The 18,951-nt window shown below is 42.6% G+C and overlaps 1 protein-coding gene across 5 annotated transcripts in view; it reads right to left on the reverse strand.

Moving 5' to 3' along the window:
* Positions 1-18,951, reverse strand: part of Acap2 (ArfGAP with coiled-coil, ankyrin repeat and PH domains 2) — a 113,376-nt gene that overhangs the window by 39,704 nt on the left and 54,721 nt on the right. For all 5 annotated transcript variants that reach the window (XR_009586952.1, XR_009586954.1, XM_021651226.2 and 2 more), the window contains exons 5-9: positions 11,003-11,061; positions 7,999-8,182; positions 6,038-6,082; positions 3,057-3,152; positions 1,864-1,938 (exon numbers count right to left, since the gene is read on the reverse strand). Coding sequence is in view for 3 of the 5 variants with exons in the window: in XM_021651226.2 (XP_021506901.1) it covers positions 1,864-1,938; positions 3,057-3,152; positions 6,038-6,082; positions 7,999-8,182; positions 11,003-11,061 (459 nt within the window). In the remaining 2 variants the exon portion in view is untranslated. The remainder of the gene's footprint in view (positions 1-1,863; positions 1,939-3,056; positions 3,153-6,037; positions 6,083-7,998; positions 8,183-11,002; positions 11,062-18,951) is intronic.

Below are 18,951 nucleotides of genomic sequence, written 5' to 3' on the forward strand. Positions count from 1 at the left end.
CACACACACACACACACGTGCACACACACACACACACACACACACACTGTGTCTGCTACAACAGCTCTACGCCATCAGTGTGTACATCTATCCAAAGGTGTGCAGAGGCCCGGACAGGACATATGGGTCACTCACAACAGCACTGTTTTTCAGACTGATCAATGTACTTGTTAAAACTCCTTTTAAAAGGTGTATCAGAAATGTTTTCCCTTACATTTTAGTTAACTGGACTTTTTTTTTTTCTTTACCTGTAATGCAGCCTGTGTCAGCATTTAGGGGCAGAGAAAGTATTCACAATGAGTAAAAACAGCATTATTTTCTTAAAAGAAAACAGTGTATATTGCTTAAAGTTAAATAATCTCAGATTTAATATTTACCAGTTTGAGGCCTTCAGTATAATACTGAACTATGTATATAATAATGAAAGATTCAATATATATATATATATATATATAAACTTAGCCAAAATCACATATTTCTATAAAAATAATTAGTCATTTTACTAAAAAAAAAACAAAACAAAACAAAAAAAAAACTGATTCCACTTTTAGCAATCACTTGACAGTAATGCTATTAAAAAGAAAAGCTAATCATCAAAATGTCATGTTGTATACTCTAAACACAAAGAAGAGACGGGTAAAGCAGTGCATGCCTGCAATCCCAGCACTCAGGAGGCAGGAGTGGAAGGGCTATGAACTTGACACTAGGCTGGGGAAAAAAAAAAAGATCATCTTAGTTTGTCTGGAAACTGGGTTTCTCTGTGTAGAACTGGCTCTCCTGGAACTCACTCTGTAGACCAGCCTGGCCTCAAACTCACAGAGATCCACCTGCCTCTGCTTCCCAAGTGCTGAGATTAGAAGCATGTGCCACCACGAATGGCTTAAAAGATCACATCTTTAAACAAAACAAACAAACAAACAAAAAAATGGAGTTACCTTCATCCTATAATAACTAAAAGTAACTGATTTAAAGATGGCCTAAGAGAAAACTCTTTTCTTTTCTAAATGTTATTTCTCTTTGAGCATGAAATAATCCATTAATTATTTTTCTTATACTTGCTACTGATTTTGCTTTCATTTTCTCCCATTCACATCTTCTATATCAGCTCTTATCTAAGAATCTGTAATCAAAGATGACTGGATTCCTTATTATCAAGAGGACAGGTTTCCTACAGCATGCAGAAGGAACTTCATGTAACTGTATTCAATCCCTAATTTCCTTTTATGCTTGATCACAGCATAAACACATAACTGCACAAATACATCACAGACTAGTTATGATAAAGTACTAATAGGCCATGCTTCAAAATGGCACGCTCAATATCTGCATGAAGAAATACATAAAAATTCACTATTGAATTCTCATTCTCAAAAACATTTCTCAAAAAGTAGCCTAGCTAGACTTCAGCAATTCAACATGCAATGAGGGTTCAGAAAGGCGGTGTTGAGCTGCCTGGAGTGGCTGCACTTTAAGTCACTAACTCTGACAGAGACAGAAAAGAGAGAAAGGGGAATGTGCACACATTCATTCTCTCTCTCTCTTTCTCTCCCCTCTCTTGCACACATGCGCGCTTACATGCACAAATGCTTGGGCAGGAGGTTGTCAGTATCCTAAATAAAACCACAAATAACATTGAAAATTGTAACAAGGTGCAACCTTTAGTTAAGCTCCTGGCAGCATTTATAAACTGGTTCAAAAACATAGCTTACAAATATTTTCATCTGAAGAAATAATAAAAATGTTTTACTTTGCACAAAAATAAGGATTTCCAGTCAGAAGCAGCTGAAGAGCTATGTGTAACAAGGGTGGCTTGCATTCACTAACATTCTCATCAGCAGAAATCAGTCTAAGTGCCCTGTGTACCTTCTGTTGGATAGTAGAATGTTTTTGCTCCATCTCCCTTTTCTCCTTTGCAGCATCCACAACCAGTCGATCCAACTAAAGCAAAGAAGAAAATTATAGACTTAAAATTCAAAGAAACAAAGAAAAAAAGTTAAACCATATTCCAAGCCATTTTACAGATAAATAAAAAATCACTTATTTAAAGTTAACCTAAAAACAGTTTTGGCTAAACATTTAAGTAGAAGTTCACATTTTTCTAGTATTAAATTCTTTTTGAGAATGCCCACGTCTCAGGGGAGAAGGCTTCCAAGCAGGAGGCCTTGACTTGAGGTCATGAGAGGAGGGCTACCCCTGCCCTCACCTGCTACAGCACTCAGGAGAGCAGTGCCTGTGCCTCACGCAGACAGCACAGTAGGTTGGCCCCGTATTTGGCAGTTGCAGGTTGCCCCCAGGGCATGAGTGTGGGAGAGCCGGCCCTGCCTCCTGTCTGCTGGGTGGTGGCACAGATGAGTGAGAGATGCCCTCGTCTCCTCCCTGGTCTCTCACCATCTATGGCAGGCAGGAGAGCTGTCACAGGGCCTTGGGAGTGGGAGAACTGGCCACGTCCCTCACTGGTTACAACTGTCAGGAGAACAGGCCACACACCTAACCTGCTCAATAAAAGGTACTGCCTGAAAGGGACTCGGGCCAAGACAGCAGTAAAATGCATGGCCTTTGTGAAATAATAAATAACAAATGGTCATGGGAGCTTTAGGATCCTAAGACATTAGACTTCCATTACCCAAGTAGCCAATATAATGTTTCAAAAATAAAAAAAAGAGCAATATCTTAAGTAAAAGCAAATTAGGACAGTGACTGGATTATTCAAGTTTAAGAAGTAAAGCACTAAACCCTGCCACTTATACTACAGGGCAGACACATGCAAATCTCATGCCTCAGCCCCTGAGGGCTAGGATGACCCTGTGGACCACACCTCACAGGAGGGTTACTTTAAGTCTTGGTTTTCAGGACCCTCGTGTTCAGTATTTAAGACAGGCATTGTTGCCTTTAAGTTCATTTTTTTGGTTCAACATTCAACCGACATGTGAACGGGCTGCAGTGTCAGCTCCTTATTAAGGAGATAAGAAGCCAGGTTTCCCCATGTGATAAGTGTCTATGAGAACATAAATGTCAACAAGCAGTACAGAGTCAAGAAATCCAGTTCAAAAGATTACCTGTGCTCCAAGATCCTTCATGTAGGGTCCGAGCTCACTGAACAGGTCGTACCCTTGATGGAAGAAGGCCAGATGTGCGTACATGAAGGACAGCATCTGGTAGGAAGACAAGGGCTTCAGATCTATTGCTAGAATCAGAAAGCTTGAGTCCTCACCATATTCAAGATCACTCCACAAGAACCTAAGGCATCAAACCTACTTTAAACTGAATTGCTTTTTTCCTGAGTGCTTCAAAAATATTGCAAATACAAAGAGAATAAAATGTCTCTAAAAGAAATACACAGTGCAGAATAAGGGGAAAAGGACATACATATATACGCCTCATAAGTAGCCAAAAAAAATATACAGGAAAAATGATCAAACCCAGTACTAACAAAATGCAAACTCAATAATGAAGTATCTCTCTCTCTCTCTTTTTTTTTTTTTTTTTTTTTTGCCTGTCACACCACTGGGCAAGGTGAAAAGATAGAGCTACAATGTTTGCTGCTGGCAGTATCAGTAGAAAAATGGCTTTTCTTACACACCACTGGTGAAAATAGTTTATAAGCTTCAAACTTTGGTGGCATTTTAAAAAGCCTTTTCCACATTTGAAAACTTCGACTGGGAATAGCAAGACAGCCCAGTAAAGATGGCCCCCGATCCCAACACCCTGAGCTCAAGACCCTGGCCCTACTCCCATGGTGGAAAAAGAGAATCTACTCCCACAAGCTGTCCTCTGACCCCCACATGTCCACCATGGGGGACACAAACACATAAAGAAGTAAATAAATACAGTATCTCTTATTTACAGACAAGTAACCCCTTGTCTATAAATGCAAATAAAGCAATAATCAGATCTTTTATTAGGCGGATCACTACAATGAAATGTTTTTAATGTCAAAACCATGAAAAAAAATGTTTAGATATCCATTAAAGATGATCATCAGTAGTATATTCAAGGCTGACTAGTTTGGACCTGCAAATTATACATCTGTTTTTAAATGGTTTATGAGCCGACAATTGTTTTTAACTTTTTAAATGACTGAAATAAAATTTTTGAAACACATAAAATTTATGTGAAAATTATATGAAATTCAAACATCTGTGTTCATATATAAAGTTTTACTGAACACAGACATGACCAATTATGCACTCATCCATGGGTCCTCATTACAAGGACACAGTGAGCAATTTGCAGACCACAGGGCTGCAAACCACACATACATCGACCAGCCCTTTATTTCTAGTATATTCGGTGGCAGAGTTCCAGCTGCCCACAGAGGCCATGATAAGATATTACTGTCTCCACATTGCTGGCAATCTGTAAAACATGGGGTGGGGGAGGGAGGGAGGGAGGGAGGCCGCCTCGTATCAAATAAGTACAATACGGCTACCTGGTAAGACACCACAAAGCTTTGGGAAAGGGCAAGGGGGAGACAAAGGGTTAAGCCACTCAAGAGCAGCAACTGGGAACAAAACTTCTGCAAATAAACTCAGAGAAATTATCCTGAAGGTTCTCCAATGAGAAAGCGCTCAATGTCACAGTGTACCCTCCTCACTTCCTTTGTCAAAGAGCAAATAAAATCTCACTGTCACCACAGATCAAAAAGACCAAAGAAGGGGTGAGGGGCTGGAGAGATGGCTCCGTGGTTAAGAGCGCTATCTGCTCTTCCAAAGGACCTGGGTTCAAGTCTCAGGACCCACATGGCAATTCACAACTGTCTGTAATGCCAATTTCAAGGGATCTGACACCGTCACACTAAATACACATTAAAAAAATTAAAAAAAAAAAAAAAGAGCAAAGAAGGGTCTGGAGAGATGGCTCAGAGGTTAAGAGCACTGGTTGTTCTTCCAGAGGTCCTGAGTTCAATTCCCAGCAACCCCATGGTGGACCATAACCATCTATAGTATCTATAGTGAGACCTGCTGCCCTCTTCAGGCGTACAGGCAGAACACCATATACGTAATAAATAAATCTTAAAAAAAAAAAAAAAAAAAAAAAACAAAGAAGAAAGAAAAGAACCCAGTTTTGTGGCTGCAAATAAGGATCAGGCCAAAATAATAATAATAATAATAATAATAATAATAATAATAATAATAATAATAATAAATAATAAAGAGGCCCCATCATCAGTCTGGGAACTCTCCAAGCCACAGGACTGAGACAAAACCTCAAGCTCAAACATTTTAAATGCCTAGACACCACATACAACCATAGAGGAGCATGAACGATACTATGTAGACAATTTCTAAAAGCAAGGGCTGGAGAGATGGCTCAGCAGTTAAGAGCAACTTTCAGAGGACCTGGGTTCAGTTCCCAGCATGCACATGGGAGCCCACAACTATCTGTAACTCCAGTTCTGGGCGGATCTGATGCCCTCTTCTGATCTCTGTGGGTACAAAACACTCATACATATAAAACAAATAAATCTAAAAAATATTTTTAAGAAAAAAATTGGAGCTAGAGAAACGGCTCGGCGGCTAAGAGCATCACTCCTCTTTGGAAGGCCCTGAGCCCAGTTCCCAGCACCCACATGGCAGCTTACTGAGGCAGTCTGCTGGTGTGCAGATGTATGTGTAGACAAAGCACCCATATACACAAACTAGCACAGATAAATAAACCTTTACAACAGAAACTCTAAAAGCAAATAGAAATAGAGAGAAAATTCAAGGTGACAATCACATTTGATAAGTTTCAAAATCATTCTGAAATATCCTCCCCGGTTCCAGCCCCCACTGTGGGTACTTTCAGAAAGTATTCCATAACTAGACCACATAAAACACTACATTAGAACAACAGAGATTGGAGCGCACACAGTGGGTCTGTCTTTGTGAACCAGGCCACGTGGCAGCAAAAGACACACAAACAGCTGTACCTTGAAGCAGAAGACACAGGAAATAGAAATGGGAGCTAAGAGAGCCAAGAGCGCTGGACAGAGTACCATACGACAGGGCTACAAGCACAGACAGTCTCAGAGAATAGCATCTCATTAATATCTTACTGATTTCAGGATTTCTGATCTCCTTTTTGATTGAAGCACATTAATCTGAGGGAAGATACACTTGGTTAGTCATTCATGAATTACTTTGAAAACTAATTCAGAATACAAGATTCTAAACATGCTTGTCCCTAACGATCCCAAAACAAAAGGAAAACAAAGCTTGTATTTTTCATCTCTCTACCCTCTTTTGGCTAGAAGAGTTATGACAAGCATACGAATGAATACTTAACCACATTCAGGCTCAGTGAAAACACTGGTTCTCAAGATTTCAGTACTGTGTTAGGGAACTATTTTGATACCCTGAGCTTGTGCCACGTCCATCTTCCTCTACCCTCCTCATCTACCTGACCATCAAGGTTCAACCACAGCCTCAGCACTAATTATCACCATTTACCATCGCCTATCTTTTCTAGACTGGTTCTGTTTCCCTTCTTGGATCCCTATAATCTCCTCTCCACACAGGTAGTCTCAAATCTGGCAACCTCCTACTATGCCCACAAAGGCCCCCTGTGCTGAGGCTGTGCCACCCTCTGGAGCCTCATCTCCTGTTATCCTGAGCTTCCACCAGCGCCCATCACTGTCCCACAGATGCCTCCACATCAGGATGTTCTGCCCTCATGACTTAGGACTATTCCTCAGTACTGAGCTTTCAACTAACTACTACCTTCGTTCACAGGTGACTGTCTTGCTTTCTAGTATATTAATCCTACTTACCTAAAACATTCAAGGCTATTTTTATTTGTGTTTGTTTGTTTGTTTAGACACGGCTTTACGATGTAGCCCTGGCTGTCCTGGAATTCACTACATAAATCAGACTGGCCTCAAACTCATAGAGATCTGCCTGCCTCTGCCCTCCCCAGTGCTGACTTTGTGTTTTCTTTCTCTGTCTTTTCCCTAGTTAAAGTATAAGCTCCATGAGATTGGGATCTTATTCTGAGTTCCCAGGCAGAACACAGCAAGCACTCATGAATATATGTTGGAGTAACGGATTTATGTGTTTTATGGATGACTTAGTGAAATACCAACAATGTCTAGGTTTTTCGGGGGTAGGGTTGAGGCTCGGTTGGCAGAATGCCTGCCTTCAGGCTCACAGCCCTGAATCTGCCCACGAATGCGGCCCGTGCCCTGGGACGGCAATCTCACACGCCTCTCTCCCAGTACAGCCCGCCACTGTGCTGCCCTCCAGAGGGAGTCATCCCTCAAAAGGACTTTGGGCCTCATCTTCCAAAGCAGCCAATGAATTCCGGAAACCTTCGGCAGTTGGTGAAGCTGCACTGAGAACATATGGAGCACACGTGTGCTGCCTGGAGGCAGAGGAGAGCAGGTATCTCACCAGGAAAAGTGTTTCTCACGGTGAGTTTCCTGAGAAGCTGGTGTTTGGGGTGTATGTTTAGAAACAGTAATAAAAGCATTGAAAAATTGGAAAAAAAAAAAAAAAGATAGACATTTTCACTGTTGCTAGTAAACACTGACACTATTTAAGCCTGGTAATCAAAGAGCAATTAAACTGAGGTAGGAATGTTACAGAATGAAATATTTGTAGGATATTATTACCAAATAAAAAGGAGAAAGAAGTCAGAACCAGAAACGTCTATATCCACCTACGCAAGTGCGTGTGTGTGTGCATGCACGTGCGTGCACAAAAAAATACAGACAGGTAAAAGTTTTCCGTAAAATGCCATGTTTCCCACTGGAGGCAACAATGTATACCTATAGCCCAGCACTGTAAAGACTGAGGCAGGAAGACAGATATCAAGTTGAGGCCAGCCTAGGCTACACAGTGAGTTTGAGGCCAGCCTGAGCTGCCTCAAAAAAAGAAAAAAAAATTAAATTACAAAAATTTAAAATGGTGTTTTCATTGTAAGTTCAAAGAGAAAGCATCCTTTATTCTTTCTAGTATAGTCACTCAAAGGAGCCTGCTACGTAAAAACGGCTGCTGGAAGACTGAGGAGACGAGGTACCTGAAGGACGTAGTCAAGGGCTATGTGCCGGAAGCACTTCCGTGTGGCTGTGAGGATGTTCGTGGCCTCTTCAACCTCATGTTGTTTGTTTCTTTGAACTTGGGCATTTTTCACTAGCGCATTTTCCTTTTCTTCACTGACTTTTTCAAATTGTTTCTTGGCATCTTTGAATTTTCTAAGATCTCTAAAAAAATAAAAATTTAGTGAAACTTTCTTCAAAACTCTAGAAAAAGTAAAAACCCTGAGACTTTAGCTAGTGCTGCTTCCCTTATGTGCCCCACCAGACAGTGCCAGTCACCGGTTAACCCAGCTGAAGCACATATCCTTCCCCAGTCCTGGCTACCCAGGAAGCCTGGACTTTTGCAATTTGGGAGTACTTATAATACTGACTTAATCCGAAACTCAAAGATAAGAGCTCAAACAGTTTCAGCTTTGGACCATTTCAGATTTTGGGGAGGGAGGTGGTTTTTTGAGACAGAGTTTCTCCATGTAGCCTTTGCTGTACTGGAACTCACTCTGTAGACCAGGCTGTTCTAGAACTCACAGAAATCCACCTGCCTCTGCCTCCCAAGTGCTAGAATTAAAGATATGCAGCCAACACATTTTAGCTTTCTAATTTTGGCTTATGGGTACCTATCACTCTGTGAAAACAGATCCTCATAAAGTGAGCTAGTGCTTCATTACTTAAATCTGTATAATGCAAAATGGACGTAATGATAAAATTAATGAAACACAGAATTTTTCTAAAGATAAATTCAAAACATGCACCTTGATACTGTTTTTTAAACAGCAATGACTTACTACAGAGAATGTGTCTAGAAATGCAGATTTGAATGGCCTTTCCAAAGATTAACAGTCACTTACCTTCCAGATAAACTGTAGGGATCTGCAAGGTATTTTAAGACACACTTTTGATTTTAAGAAACACTCTCAGAAGCCCACCTCAGGGGCAACACTCCTGCATCACAACTCTAGTGAGGCTCAGAAAGAAGGTTGTTGACTCCAGGCCAGCCTGGATTTTTGTCAGAAAACACCAAAACATAAAAAGGGGGGAGGGGGGGAACAGGAAGCAGAAAAATCTATTTCTTGTTAGAGGGAACTACTAGGTCAAAACACATAATTGATAAAAATAAAAAGTCTTTAAACACACATGTACACAAATTTGTAAACAGCTGGACCCCGTAAAGGCTGACGATACACCTTGAAACAGTCTAGAAAGATGAAGCCCCTGGTTCTTGGAGTCTGCAGTCATATCCTGCCTCTTTGCCACTACTTCTACTAAGAAGCTGACGAAATAAGCTAAAGACAAATGGATTTTAATTATGACAAATACATCTAAGAAATATAATGATTTGAAACATAATTGATTTGAAACATTCCACAAATGTGTGTGTGCGGATCTAAGAAGACTTTCTAAGAGTGAAAGCATTATGAAGTAATCTGTAAAAACAGAGCTGTGACATCTTTGTAGATAAATTCTAACCTACGAACTAGGACTGTAGATCAGTGGCAGAGCCCTTGCCTAGCGGGTAAGGCAGGGGGTGCCATCCACAGCACTATCTGGAAAAACCCCAAACCCCAACCTGACTACTCACAGCAATGACATTTCACACTGCTCCTGTACTATGTCCTTTTAATACTGCACCAGAGTTAACCTGATATTTCATAAACTCTCAGTTGGAAATTATAGGAGGAAAACCAGATTACTAATGTAGAAAAAAAAATGTTTTTCTAAACTTAACTTTTTTATTTCTTTTTATTTTTTTAATTCTTTATTAATTACACTTTATTCACTTTGTATCCCCCCTGTAGTTCCCTCCCTCCTCCCATCCCAATCCTTCCCTTCCTCCACCCACTGCATGCATGCCCCTCCCCAAGTCCACTGATAGGGCTCAATCCCTATCCAGAAAGGCAAAGAGGATGGACATTAGAAGAAGGAGAAAAGAGGGAACAAGTCAGGAGCTGACACAGAGGACCTCTGAAAATCTCTGCCCTGCAGACTATCAATGCAGGTGCTGAGACTTATGGACAACTTTTCGGCAGAGTGCAGGGAATCTTAGGAAAGAGGTGGGAAACAGTAAGATCTGGAGAGGACAGGAACTCCACAAGGAGAGCAACAGAACCAAAACATCTGAGCAAAGGGGTCTTTCCTGAGACTGATGCTCCAACCAAGGACCATGCATGAAGATAACCTAAGACCCCTGCACAGATGTAGCCCATGGCAGTTCAGTATCCAAGTGGGTTCCATTGTAATAGGAACAGGGACTGTCTCTGACATGAACTGATTGGCCTGCTCTTTAATTACCTCCCCCTGAGGGGGAAGCAGCATTACCAGACCACAGAAGAAGCCACTCCTGATGAGACCTAATTGACTAGGATCAGAAGGAAGGAAAATATGAACTTTTTTTAATTTTTTTTTTAAGATTTATTTATTTACGATGTATACAGCTCTCATTATAGATGGTTGTGGGTTACCATGTGGTTGCTGGGAATTGAACTCAGGACCTCTGGAAGAGCAGCCAGTGCTCTTAACCTCTGAGCCATCTCTCTAGTCTTTTTTGTTTTGTTTTGTTTTGTTTTACTTCTAGTTCTATTTTATTTTGTATGTGAACAGGTAACAACATATTCACCTCTGTGGCCCATTTTCATCTATTACATTATCTTCTCTTCAAAGAAAACATTACAATAAGACTAGACAACCTACCTTCAAATACAGTAAGTACTTCAAACACCCTTTGGACTTTTAAATTACTTTTTTATCTGCATTTAAAATGCTTTCTGGATTCTAACCAGAAGAGCTTTGGATTTAAACACATGGTCAGGGTGAATCTGATCCCCTTACAAACTCAGAATAAATGAAACACATCTCACAAAGCAAACAGGCCAGTATTTTCAGAACCTGAGGCCCCTAATTTCCTTCTTCGAGCATATTTAGCCACCCCCAGGCCATGCCTCCGCAGACACTGGCTGGTTATTTTCCCCCTTGTCCCCACAGTTGACTTACTCTTTGACAAAGTTCTGAAGCTGTGCCTTAATTGATCTCTGAGTTTGGTCAAACAAGATCTAGAAGATAAAAATAAAGACGTTAGGAGGAAAATAAAAACAAATACTACCTCACCTCGCCAACACCCAACTCTCGTAACATCCTATTTCTTATTGAACACTGTGAAACAAAGTTATGAAAGAAATTGAAGGCAGTGTTAAGCCAGTTCTACCAGTCTCAAAAATAACTTGCTTCTCTTCTCTATAGAAAAGAAACCAATTTCCTCCATTCCAGTTCAGGTTTCGGAAGACAACCCAACAGTAACACAAGCTTCTCTTTCTCCACACCAGCCAAAAACAGAAGCAGTGCTGCTGTTTCCAGTGGGAAACATGAGCAATGGATGGACTGCCTTCCTGTGAGCACTACACAGCCCTGCAGGTCAAAGGGCAGCTGTGAGCAGAAAGAACAAAACCTCAGTCCTCAGAGCAGCACTCTGTTCTGGTGTTCCAGTGCCCTCCTAATACCTTTGTAATTTTCAGAATGACTTAGAGTGAGCGGGGGCGGGGGGAGGGGCTCCGATGGCAATACTCAAAACAGACACAAGAAATCATTGTGAATCATTCTAATGTAAAATACTCCATGTCAGCCCAATTTACTTCCAGAAAATGATGTGGTTTTTTTTTTCCCCTGTATCCTATTACGCCAAATGTAAGTAAAAGAAAAGAAACTATAGAAATCAAAGTGGAGCTAAATAGAAAATTGATAAAGGAAAAAAAAAATCAGTAAGACCAAAGCATGGTTCTTTGAGATTATCAATTGGTGAATGCATGGCGGAAGTGGCGACGAGAAAATAGAACAAGAACAGGCCCCTGCTGGGGAATTTTCATAAGACGGCTCAAGAAAGTATCCCTGAGCTGGGTGGGCAGTGGCACACGCCTTTAATCCCAGCACTTGCCAGGTAGAGGTAAGTGGCCCTCTGAGTTCCAGGCTAGCCTGGTCTACACAGAGAAACCCTGTCTCGAAAATCAAAACAACAGAATGAGGAGGGGGGAGGGAGGGGAGAGGGAGGGAGAGAGGAAGGAAGGAAGGAAGGAAGGAAGAAAGGAAGGAAGGAAGGAAGGAAGGAAGGAAGGAAGGGAAGGAAGGGAAGGAAGGACCCCTCACAAGAAAACACAAGTAACTGCAGTCATGATGTCGGCCGAGCAACTGAATGCAGCCAGTTAAAATTATCTGCCTAGTAGCTGCTGCCCTGTGAACCCAGGCTCTGCTGTGAACCAAACACAGCCAGTCGGGGCTGCCCTCCTTTACAGGGAATGGACTGTGTACAGAAACTGCAAGGTGGCCGCTCTGAAGAATGGCTCTAAACAGCCCACTGTCTCTTGAGACAGCTTACATTTAAATGCCACTCCCATGATGCTCTTGTGGTAGGCTCAATACATGTCTCCTTTTCTACTGTCTGAAGGGTGGATACTTACATAAGAACACGTTACTGCCAAAGCAATAAGAAGGGAGTTAAAAAGGTGTGCGTTTTGGATATTTAGGAGACAGGCTACAATCTTACCACAAGCAGATGTTAAAAGGATAATGTGTGTGGTCAGGAACCAATTACAAGCCAATAATCTCAACAGAAAAGGAAGCATTTTTTTTTTAAACACAAAATCTACCAAAGCTCATTAAAGAGGAATCAATACCTAGCAGGTTTAAGAAATAAAACTTGTGATTTAAAACCCCTATTTCCTATTAGGTCAAGCTCCTTCCTAGTTATCCTACAGAAAGACTTAGGCCCAGAGAATCACCGAGAGGTGAGCTTCCACAGCAGCTGTATTCACAATCGCCAAAAATGGAAACAGCTTAAATGCCCTTCACCGTGAAATAGAAAGACAGTAAGACAGTAATAAAAGGAAACATCTCATAGTGCATACAAACAGATGAATTTCAGTGCACTTGGCTAGATAAATAAATCATATTCACAGCACCTCACAGGCTATGGTTTATATGGCATTTAGGAAAAGGCAAGGCTATAGGAATAGAAAACAAGTCAGCAGTTTCCAGTGGAGAAGAGAAAGGCTGAGCTGACATGAGTGAGGAAGGACAACAGAAGGGTGCCCTGCGGAGGCTGGAGGCTCACGGAGTTGCCATGTTACCTTGATTGTAGTGTCAAGACACAAGCACACACACTATCAAAACCTCTAAAGCTATATGCCCCAAGAAATCAATTTCCATTCATGAAAATTTAAAAATAACAAAACACATGGACGCGGTACGCCTTCGTGCCATTTGATGAGGGTTCTTTAAAGTACCAAAGATAACATTTCACCAAAAAAGAAATGAAGAAAAAGCAAGTTAAAACCATTGCATTTATACCAGGTCTTAGCCAAAAGGCCAAGGAGTGAAGCCCCCAACCCAGCAACTTTAATAAACACACTGAGGAGTGTGTGACACAACTGCAACTCACACACTGCTGACGGAGACAGGTGTAACTTTTTTGCTTAAAGAGCAGGCCCTACGCAGTGGTGTGGGCGCTCTCACTGGCTTCTTCCGAACAGGAATAACAGAAGCAACAATGGGACTTCTTGGACTAGATCATAAAAGGCACTAACATTTCCTTTGCCCTTGCTCTGGGGTCACACCTTTAATCTCAGAACTCAGGAGGCAGAGGCAGGCAGAGCACTGTGAGTTTGAGGCCAGCCTGGTCTACAATGTGAGTCTACCACAGCCAAGCTACAAAGAGAAACCCTGTCTCAAAAAACTAAAGGGGGGGAAGGGGCCATTGGTAAAGAACTTGGGCCTCTGACTAAAAGTTATCTGACTAAAGCACCTTAGAATTGGATCCTCTCAGCTCGTATGAGGACTTTAAATGATGAGGTCCCAGCTCTAATACTCTGGCGCATCTCATGAAAGACATCAAGCCAGAGCCATCCAACTGAGCCTCTCCCAAACTCTGAACTCAGAAAACTGTGAGTTAACAGATATTAGTTATCTTATGCCTCTAAGCTCAGGGTTAATTATAATACAGCAATAAATAATATAGTCATCAACAAATGAGTGATTATACAAATGGCATATATTCATAGAATGCAATGTCACTGGGCAATAAAAAAAAAACAAGTATTATATACACAATATGACTGTCAAAATAACTAAGAGTGAGAGCTAGAACACCACAAAACAAATTAATCAATTATAAGACTGCAGATCAGTAGCTGACTAGGAATGAGAAGAACTGAGGAAGAGAGAAGGAATTACAAAGAAGCAAAAGAAAGTATGTCTGAGGGAAAAAATTATAATTATGGAATATGTATACTATTCACTGTAAAAACTGAATGTACTCCAAAGGAAAAAACATACTTCAAAATTATAACAAACCATCCATACTTTCTAAAATACTTCATCCCCAAAATTAAACTGTATATGCATTTGATTAGCAAGAGAACTATAATAAGGAACTCCTTCATCTCACTTTTTTTGTGTCTTTCTGTAACATGACCTCACTGTGTGGACCAGGCTCGTTGGAAACCCATTACGCTGCCCAGGCTGCCTTCAGGCATGCGGGTTTCCTCCCTCAACCTCCCAAGTGCCGTGTTATAGACACACCATCGCACGCTGGTGTTACAGGCGCGCACCGCTGCGCATACCTAGCCGAGGTATTGTATCTCGTCCTTCACAGTGATGACCAGGCTGCTCACGCATACGCAACTGAATAAAAGCTGTCTCCTATTTGCCGGTGCTTGCTAAGGCCCACGTTTCTTTTCCTGTGCTAGAAGTAAACAGCTACCGTGGCCACCAAGAGAAACTAAGGCTCACTTCCATTTCTAGACTTTAACACTGTTGCTGCAAGCGATCATGTAAGACAAATAACCAACAAAATGTCATGTTTTCTACTAATTATGGAACAATCCTGCTAAACTACAGTAGATAGGACTTGGAAATCGGTGCTCTCACTCAAGCTATTTTCCCATTGAAGCAGCTTCTCTCTGCTGTGCTCAAGAAAAGATGAAAGCTGAGATGCACGTCACAGATGGCAGACAAATCACTTCAGAAAGGCGGGGGCAGGGGGACAGGCTCCAGATCCACAGGCAGCATCAGCCCTGCTTCCCGTTCCTGCCACTAACTTAGGAGTCGTGCCTCTGAGCCAAGGCGTTCTAAAACCTTTACGATTTCTATTACCCAGGGACCACACCACTCCTACCTGAGGATTGTACTGGACACAAAACCATTATTGCCCTTTCGAGACTCCATAGTGAGTGCAGGGTGACGAACGGCTTTTGACCCTGTAGGGTCACTGACTCTTTTGAGCAGTCTCATTAGGCCTATAATAGGAAGAGCTATGAAATACAGCAACAAGACTCTTCCTTGTAGTCTTCAGTAGTTCCGTTCCAGTTATTGTGATAAAATAACTGACAGAACCAACTTCAAGAGGGTTTATTTCAGCTCCACCGTGACAGGAAAGGCATGGTGGGAAGAGAGGACATAGCTGTGAGAGCAGGAGCACTAGACAGTTGGTCACACTGTATCTTTGGTCTGGGAACAGAGAAAGATAAACCATGGTGCTCAGCTCGGTTTCTCCTTTTCCCTTTGTATCGCTCCTGGGCCCCAGTCCATGGTATGGTGCTATCCACATTCCAAGAGGACCTGCACTCCTGAATTAAGCCACCCTTACAGGCGTGCCCACAGGAGTGACCACTACAGGACTCTAGATCCTGTCACACCGATTATGAGGAGCAACTACACCCAAGCATGTCACTCTTAACCAACATATTCCACCACAGGCTCCTGGCCATCTCATCGTGCGAAATGCAGTCATCTAATTTCCAGAGTCCCCTCACACTTGGCAGTTCTAACACTGTTCGGAAGCCCAGTGTCTCTCATAAGACTCAAAGTGTGTCTTAACTCTGAGGCATCATAAAATTAATAAAGAAGCTAACTACTTCCAATATGTAATGACACAAGCATTCTCACTCTAGAATGAAGAAATGGGGACCTAGCAAGGAAGGATCACACCAGAATTCTGTTGAGGAAGCAGAAAATTCTACAGCTACACGTACAACATCTAGGGCTCTTGACATCTTTTAGGCTCTAATGGCCTTGGGCAGCCCTTCTCCCCCTGTCCTCTCTCTGATCAACTCTACCTGGTCCCTGAAACTTTTTCCTACTGATCCATCAGGGTCCTGGCACCTCCAACATCCTGGGGCCTCCTCTGTAGCTTAGGGTTCACTCATAAAGGACTTCCTTGCATGGGATCCCACCTTACTTCAGCAGTTTTCTAGACCCTTGCAAGACCCCTTGACCTTATATTTTTACACACTAGCAGAGCCAGCACCAGGTGGACAATGTCAGCAAGCTCTGCTTCCAGCTCAACGTGCAGTCAGGCCCCCTCCTGCCACAGTTGGCCCTCTCTCTGCATATATACCTTAATGGTTGAACCTTGGGAAACAAACACTTCCTGAAAAGGTTGTTTTCAAGCAAAGAAGCCCTTCATGGGTGGTCTCAGTTGTCTTTCTCTTTTTTCTGCTGTATGGAGTCTGGGGGGGGGGGTGTCTGGTCCTTAAGGCTCTTCAACTATTGTCCCAGTAGGAGGTGTCAGGACACCCTGAACGGAGCTAAATCTCTGTGACAATCACAGGGCTTTCTCCACACCCTGGTTGTCCAGGACTTTAAATTTACTACATTCCTCACCAAATTACATGTTCTTCTTACTTTTCCATTCTATCTGTGACCTCTCTCACTGTAAACTTAGATGAAAACAATGAGTCGTAACCAAGACGCAGTAATCTGAATGCTGTGTTGTCTTGAAATGTCCTCCTCCAAGGACCTAGTTCTCAGGTCATGGGCAGAGTACAACAGGATTGCTTTCCAGAATGTAATGGCTTCTAGCTCAGTTGATACCCTCTGATATCAGTTGAGTCCTTGATACCCTCTGAAATCTTATGAGCTGTCTTCAACGTCCACATTCCTAGCAGTGCTGTGAACAGCGCATTAGGTTCTGCTTGTAAGGGTTTCTCTAACCTGAAGTTCCAAATGCTCCCATACCCCTTCCTGCAAACAGTTCTAAAACCTACCAGCCAGATTCATCACAGCAACAGCCCCGCTTCTTAGTACCAGTTCCTGTCTTGGGAATGTTTCTCATCACTGTGACTGACTAAGGTGACTGAGGAAGGACAGGTTGATAGTCTGCTCACAGCCATGGCAATGAGAGTAGCTCTCACTGGTGGCAGCGGGGTGAGGTACATTGTGATCAGAAAGCAGGGAAGGTCAAACGCTGGTGCTCAGTTGGCTTGTGCCTCTCTTCTCAGCCCAGAACCTCCATTCAGGGTGTGTCCTCCTTTTTTGGTTAAATCCAGAAATGCCTTTTCAGACGCTCCAGCAGAGTAGCTCCTCCTCGGGGCTCAACGTCAACGGACAATGAAGACTGACTATTACACGTTCCAATAGGTAAGCAAATGTTTTTCTTTGTTCCACTTTTTCTACATCCTCTGCCCATGCTAATCTGTGTCTATAGACCCTCTCTCTTCAGGCAATGGTTCTCTACTGGGTTAGGTATTAAAATTGAATCGTTTGCAGAGGGCTAGGCATGATGGTACACACCTGAAATCCCAGCATCTGAGAGGCTGAGACCGAAGGGCCACGAGTTCTAGGCTAGCCTGATCTGCCTAAGAGCACACCACCATTAAGGCCTTATTAGAAACACAGAATCACTGCCCAGCATGTAAGAGCGGATCCATAAGCCAACAGTGAACAGAAAGCAGAAGAGAAAGACCACAAATGAAAGACAGCCTGGGTGCACAGTGAGCTCTGAGCCAGCCTGCGCTATCTGAGACCCTGACGGGAAAGAAGGGAAGGAAAGGGAAATTAGAGGGGAAAGGAAAGAGGACAATGGGAAAAGGAAAGGCAAGGGAAGGGAAGAGGGGAAGGGAGGAGGAGAAGGAGATGGGAGAAGAGAGAAGGAAAAGGTGAAGTGGAAAAAGGATCAAAATCTACATTTTTCTAAAGGCTTCAGTACTCACACTGAACTGCAGATTAGGATGGTCTGAGGGGCTTTACAAAAAAGACAGACAGACTGACTGACTGACTGACCGACAGACCGATCAACCAACCAACCAACTGACTGACGGGCCACACATTTCTGGATTCCTAGTCCTTACTACCAAAGAGTCTGTCTGACCTTAACTAGGTTGGTTTGCAACCTGGCTCGTAACTGACTTCACGGAGAACTTACCAACGGCAGCTAAATTAGTGGACTGATGTCCACTAATACAGAAAGTAGCCTCTTTGGAGGCTTTCACGGCCCTAGAAATGGGCAAAAATTAAGAGGCCCATGAGAGCAGAAGTCAGCACACTTCCCCTGTAAAGGGCTATACATTAGTACGTGTTTCGCTCCTAGGAGATATGCACTCTTACGATTACTCAACCTTGTCACGAATACAATACTCAAAGAAATGACTAAAGCTGTGTTCCAATAAAAATCTGACATGAAAATAAATAAAAAAATAAAAGTAAGGGACTAAATCTGGCCTGCGAGCCATAGCGGCGTCTGAGAGTGGTGTTTAAACTGGCTGCTGGCTTGTCTGAAGATGCAGATCTGGAACCGGGGCTGAGGCACACAGGAGCTGCTGCTGCTGCGCCAGGGAGCGCCATTTAGGAATCAGGATCTCTGGCTATACACGAACTCAGAGAGGCGTGCATGGCAACGCGCGCAGGGCCTGCACAGGTCGAGGCAGATGGGGTTCTAGCGCTTAGAGGGGGAAGTGGACACGAGCTACCACTGCTAACAAAGAAGCCCGCTTCAACTGGCAGCCACTTGCAAAGAAAAAAGAGAAACGAGCCCAGTTTACTACAGAAAGTTTCCCAACATACAGACAGACAAACACCACATCTTAGGTGTGTGAAACTGCGATAGACTGTATCCCCATGGTCAACTCTCCCAGGCCTGCAGAAGACTGTCATAAGAGTTAGACTCACTTTGCTTCTCT

Source organism: Meriones unguiculatus, chromosome 17, assembly GCF_030254825.1.
Source record: "Meriones unguiculatus strain TT.TT164.6M chromosome 17, Bangor_MerUng_6.1, whole genome shotgun sequence".
Lineage (NCBI taxonomy): Eukaryota > Metazoa > Chordata > Mammalia > Rodentia > Muridae > Meriones > Meriones unguiculatus.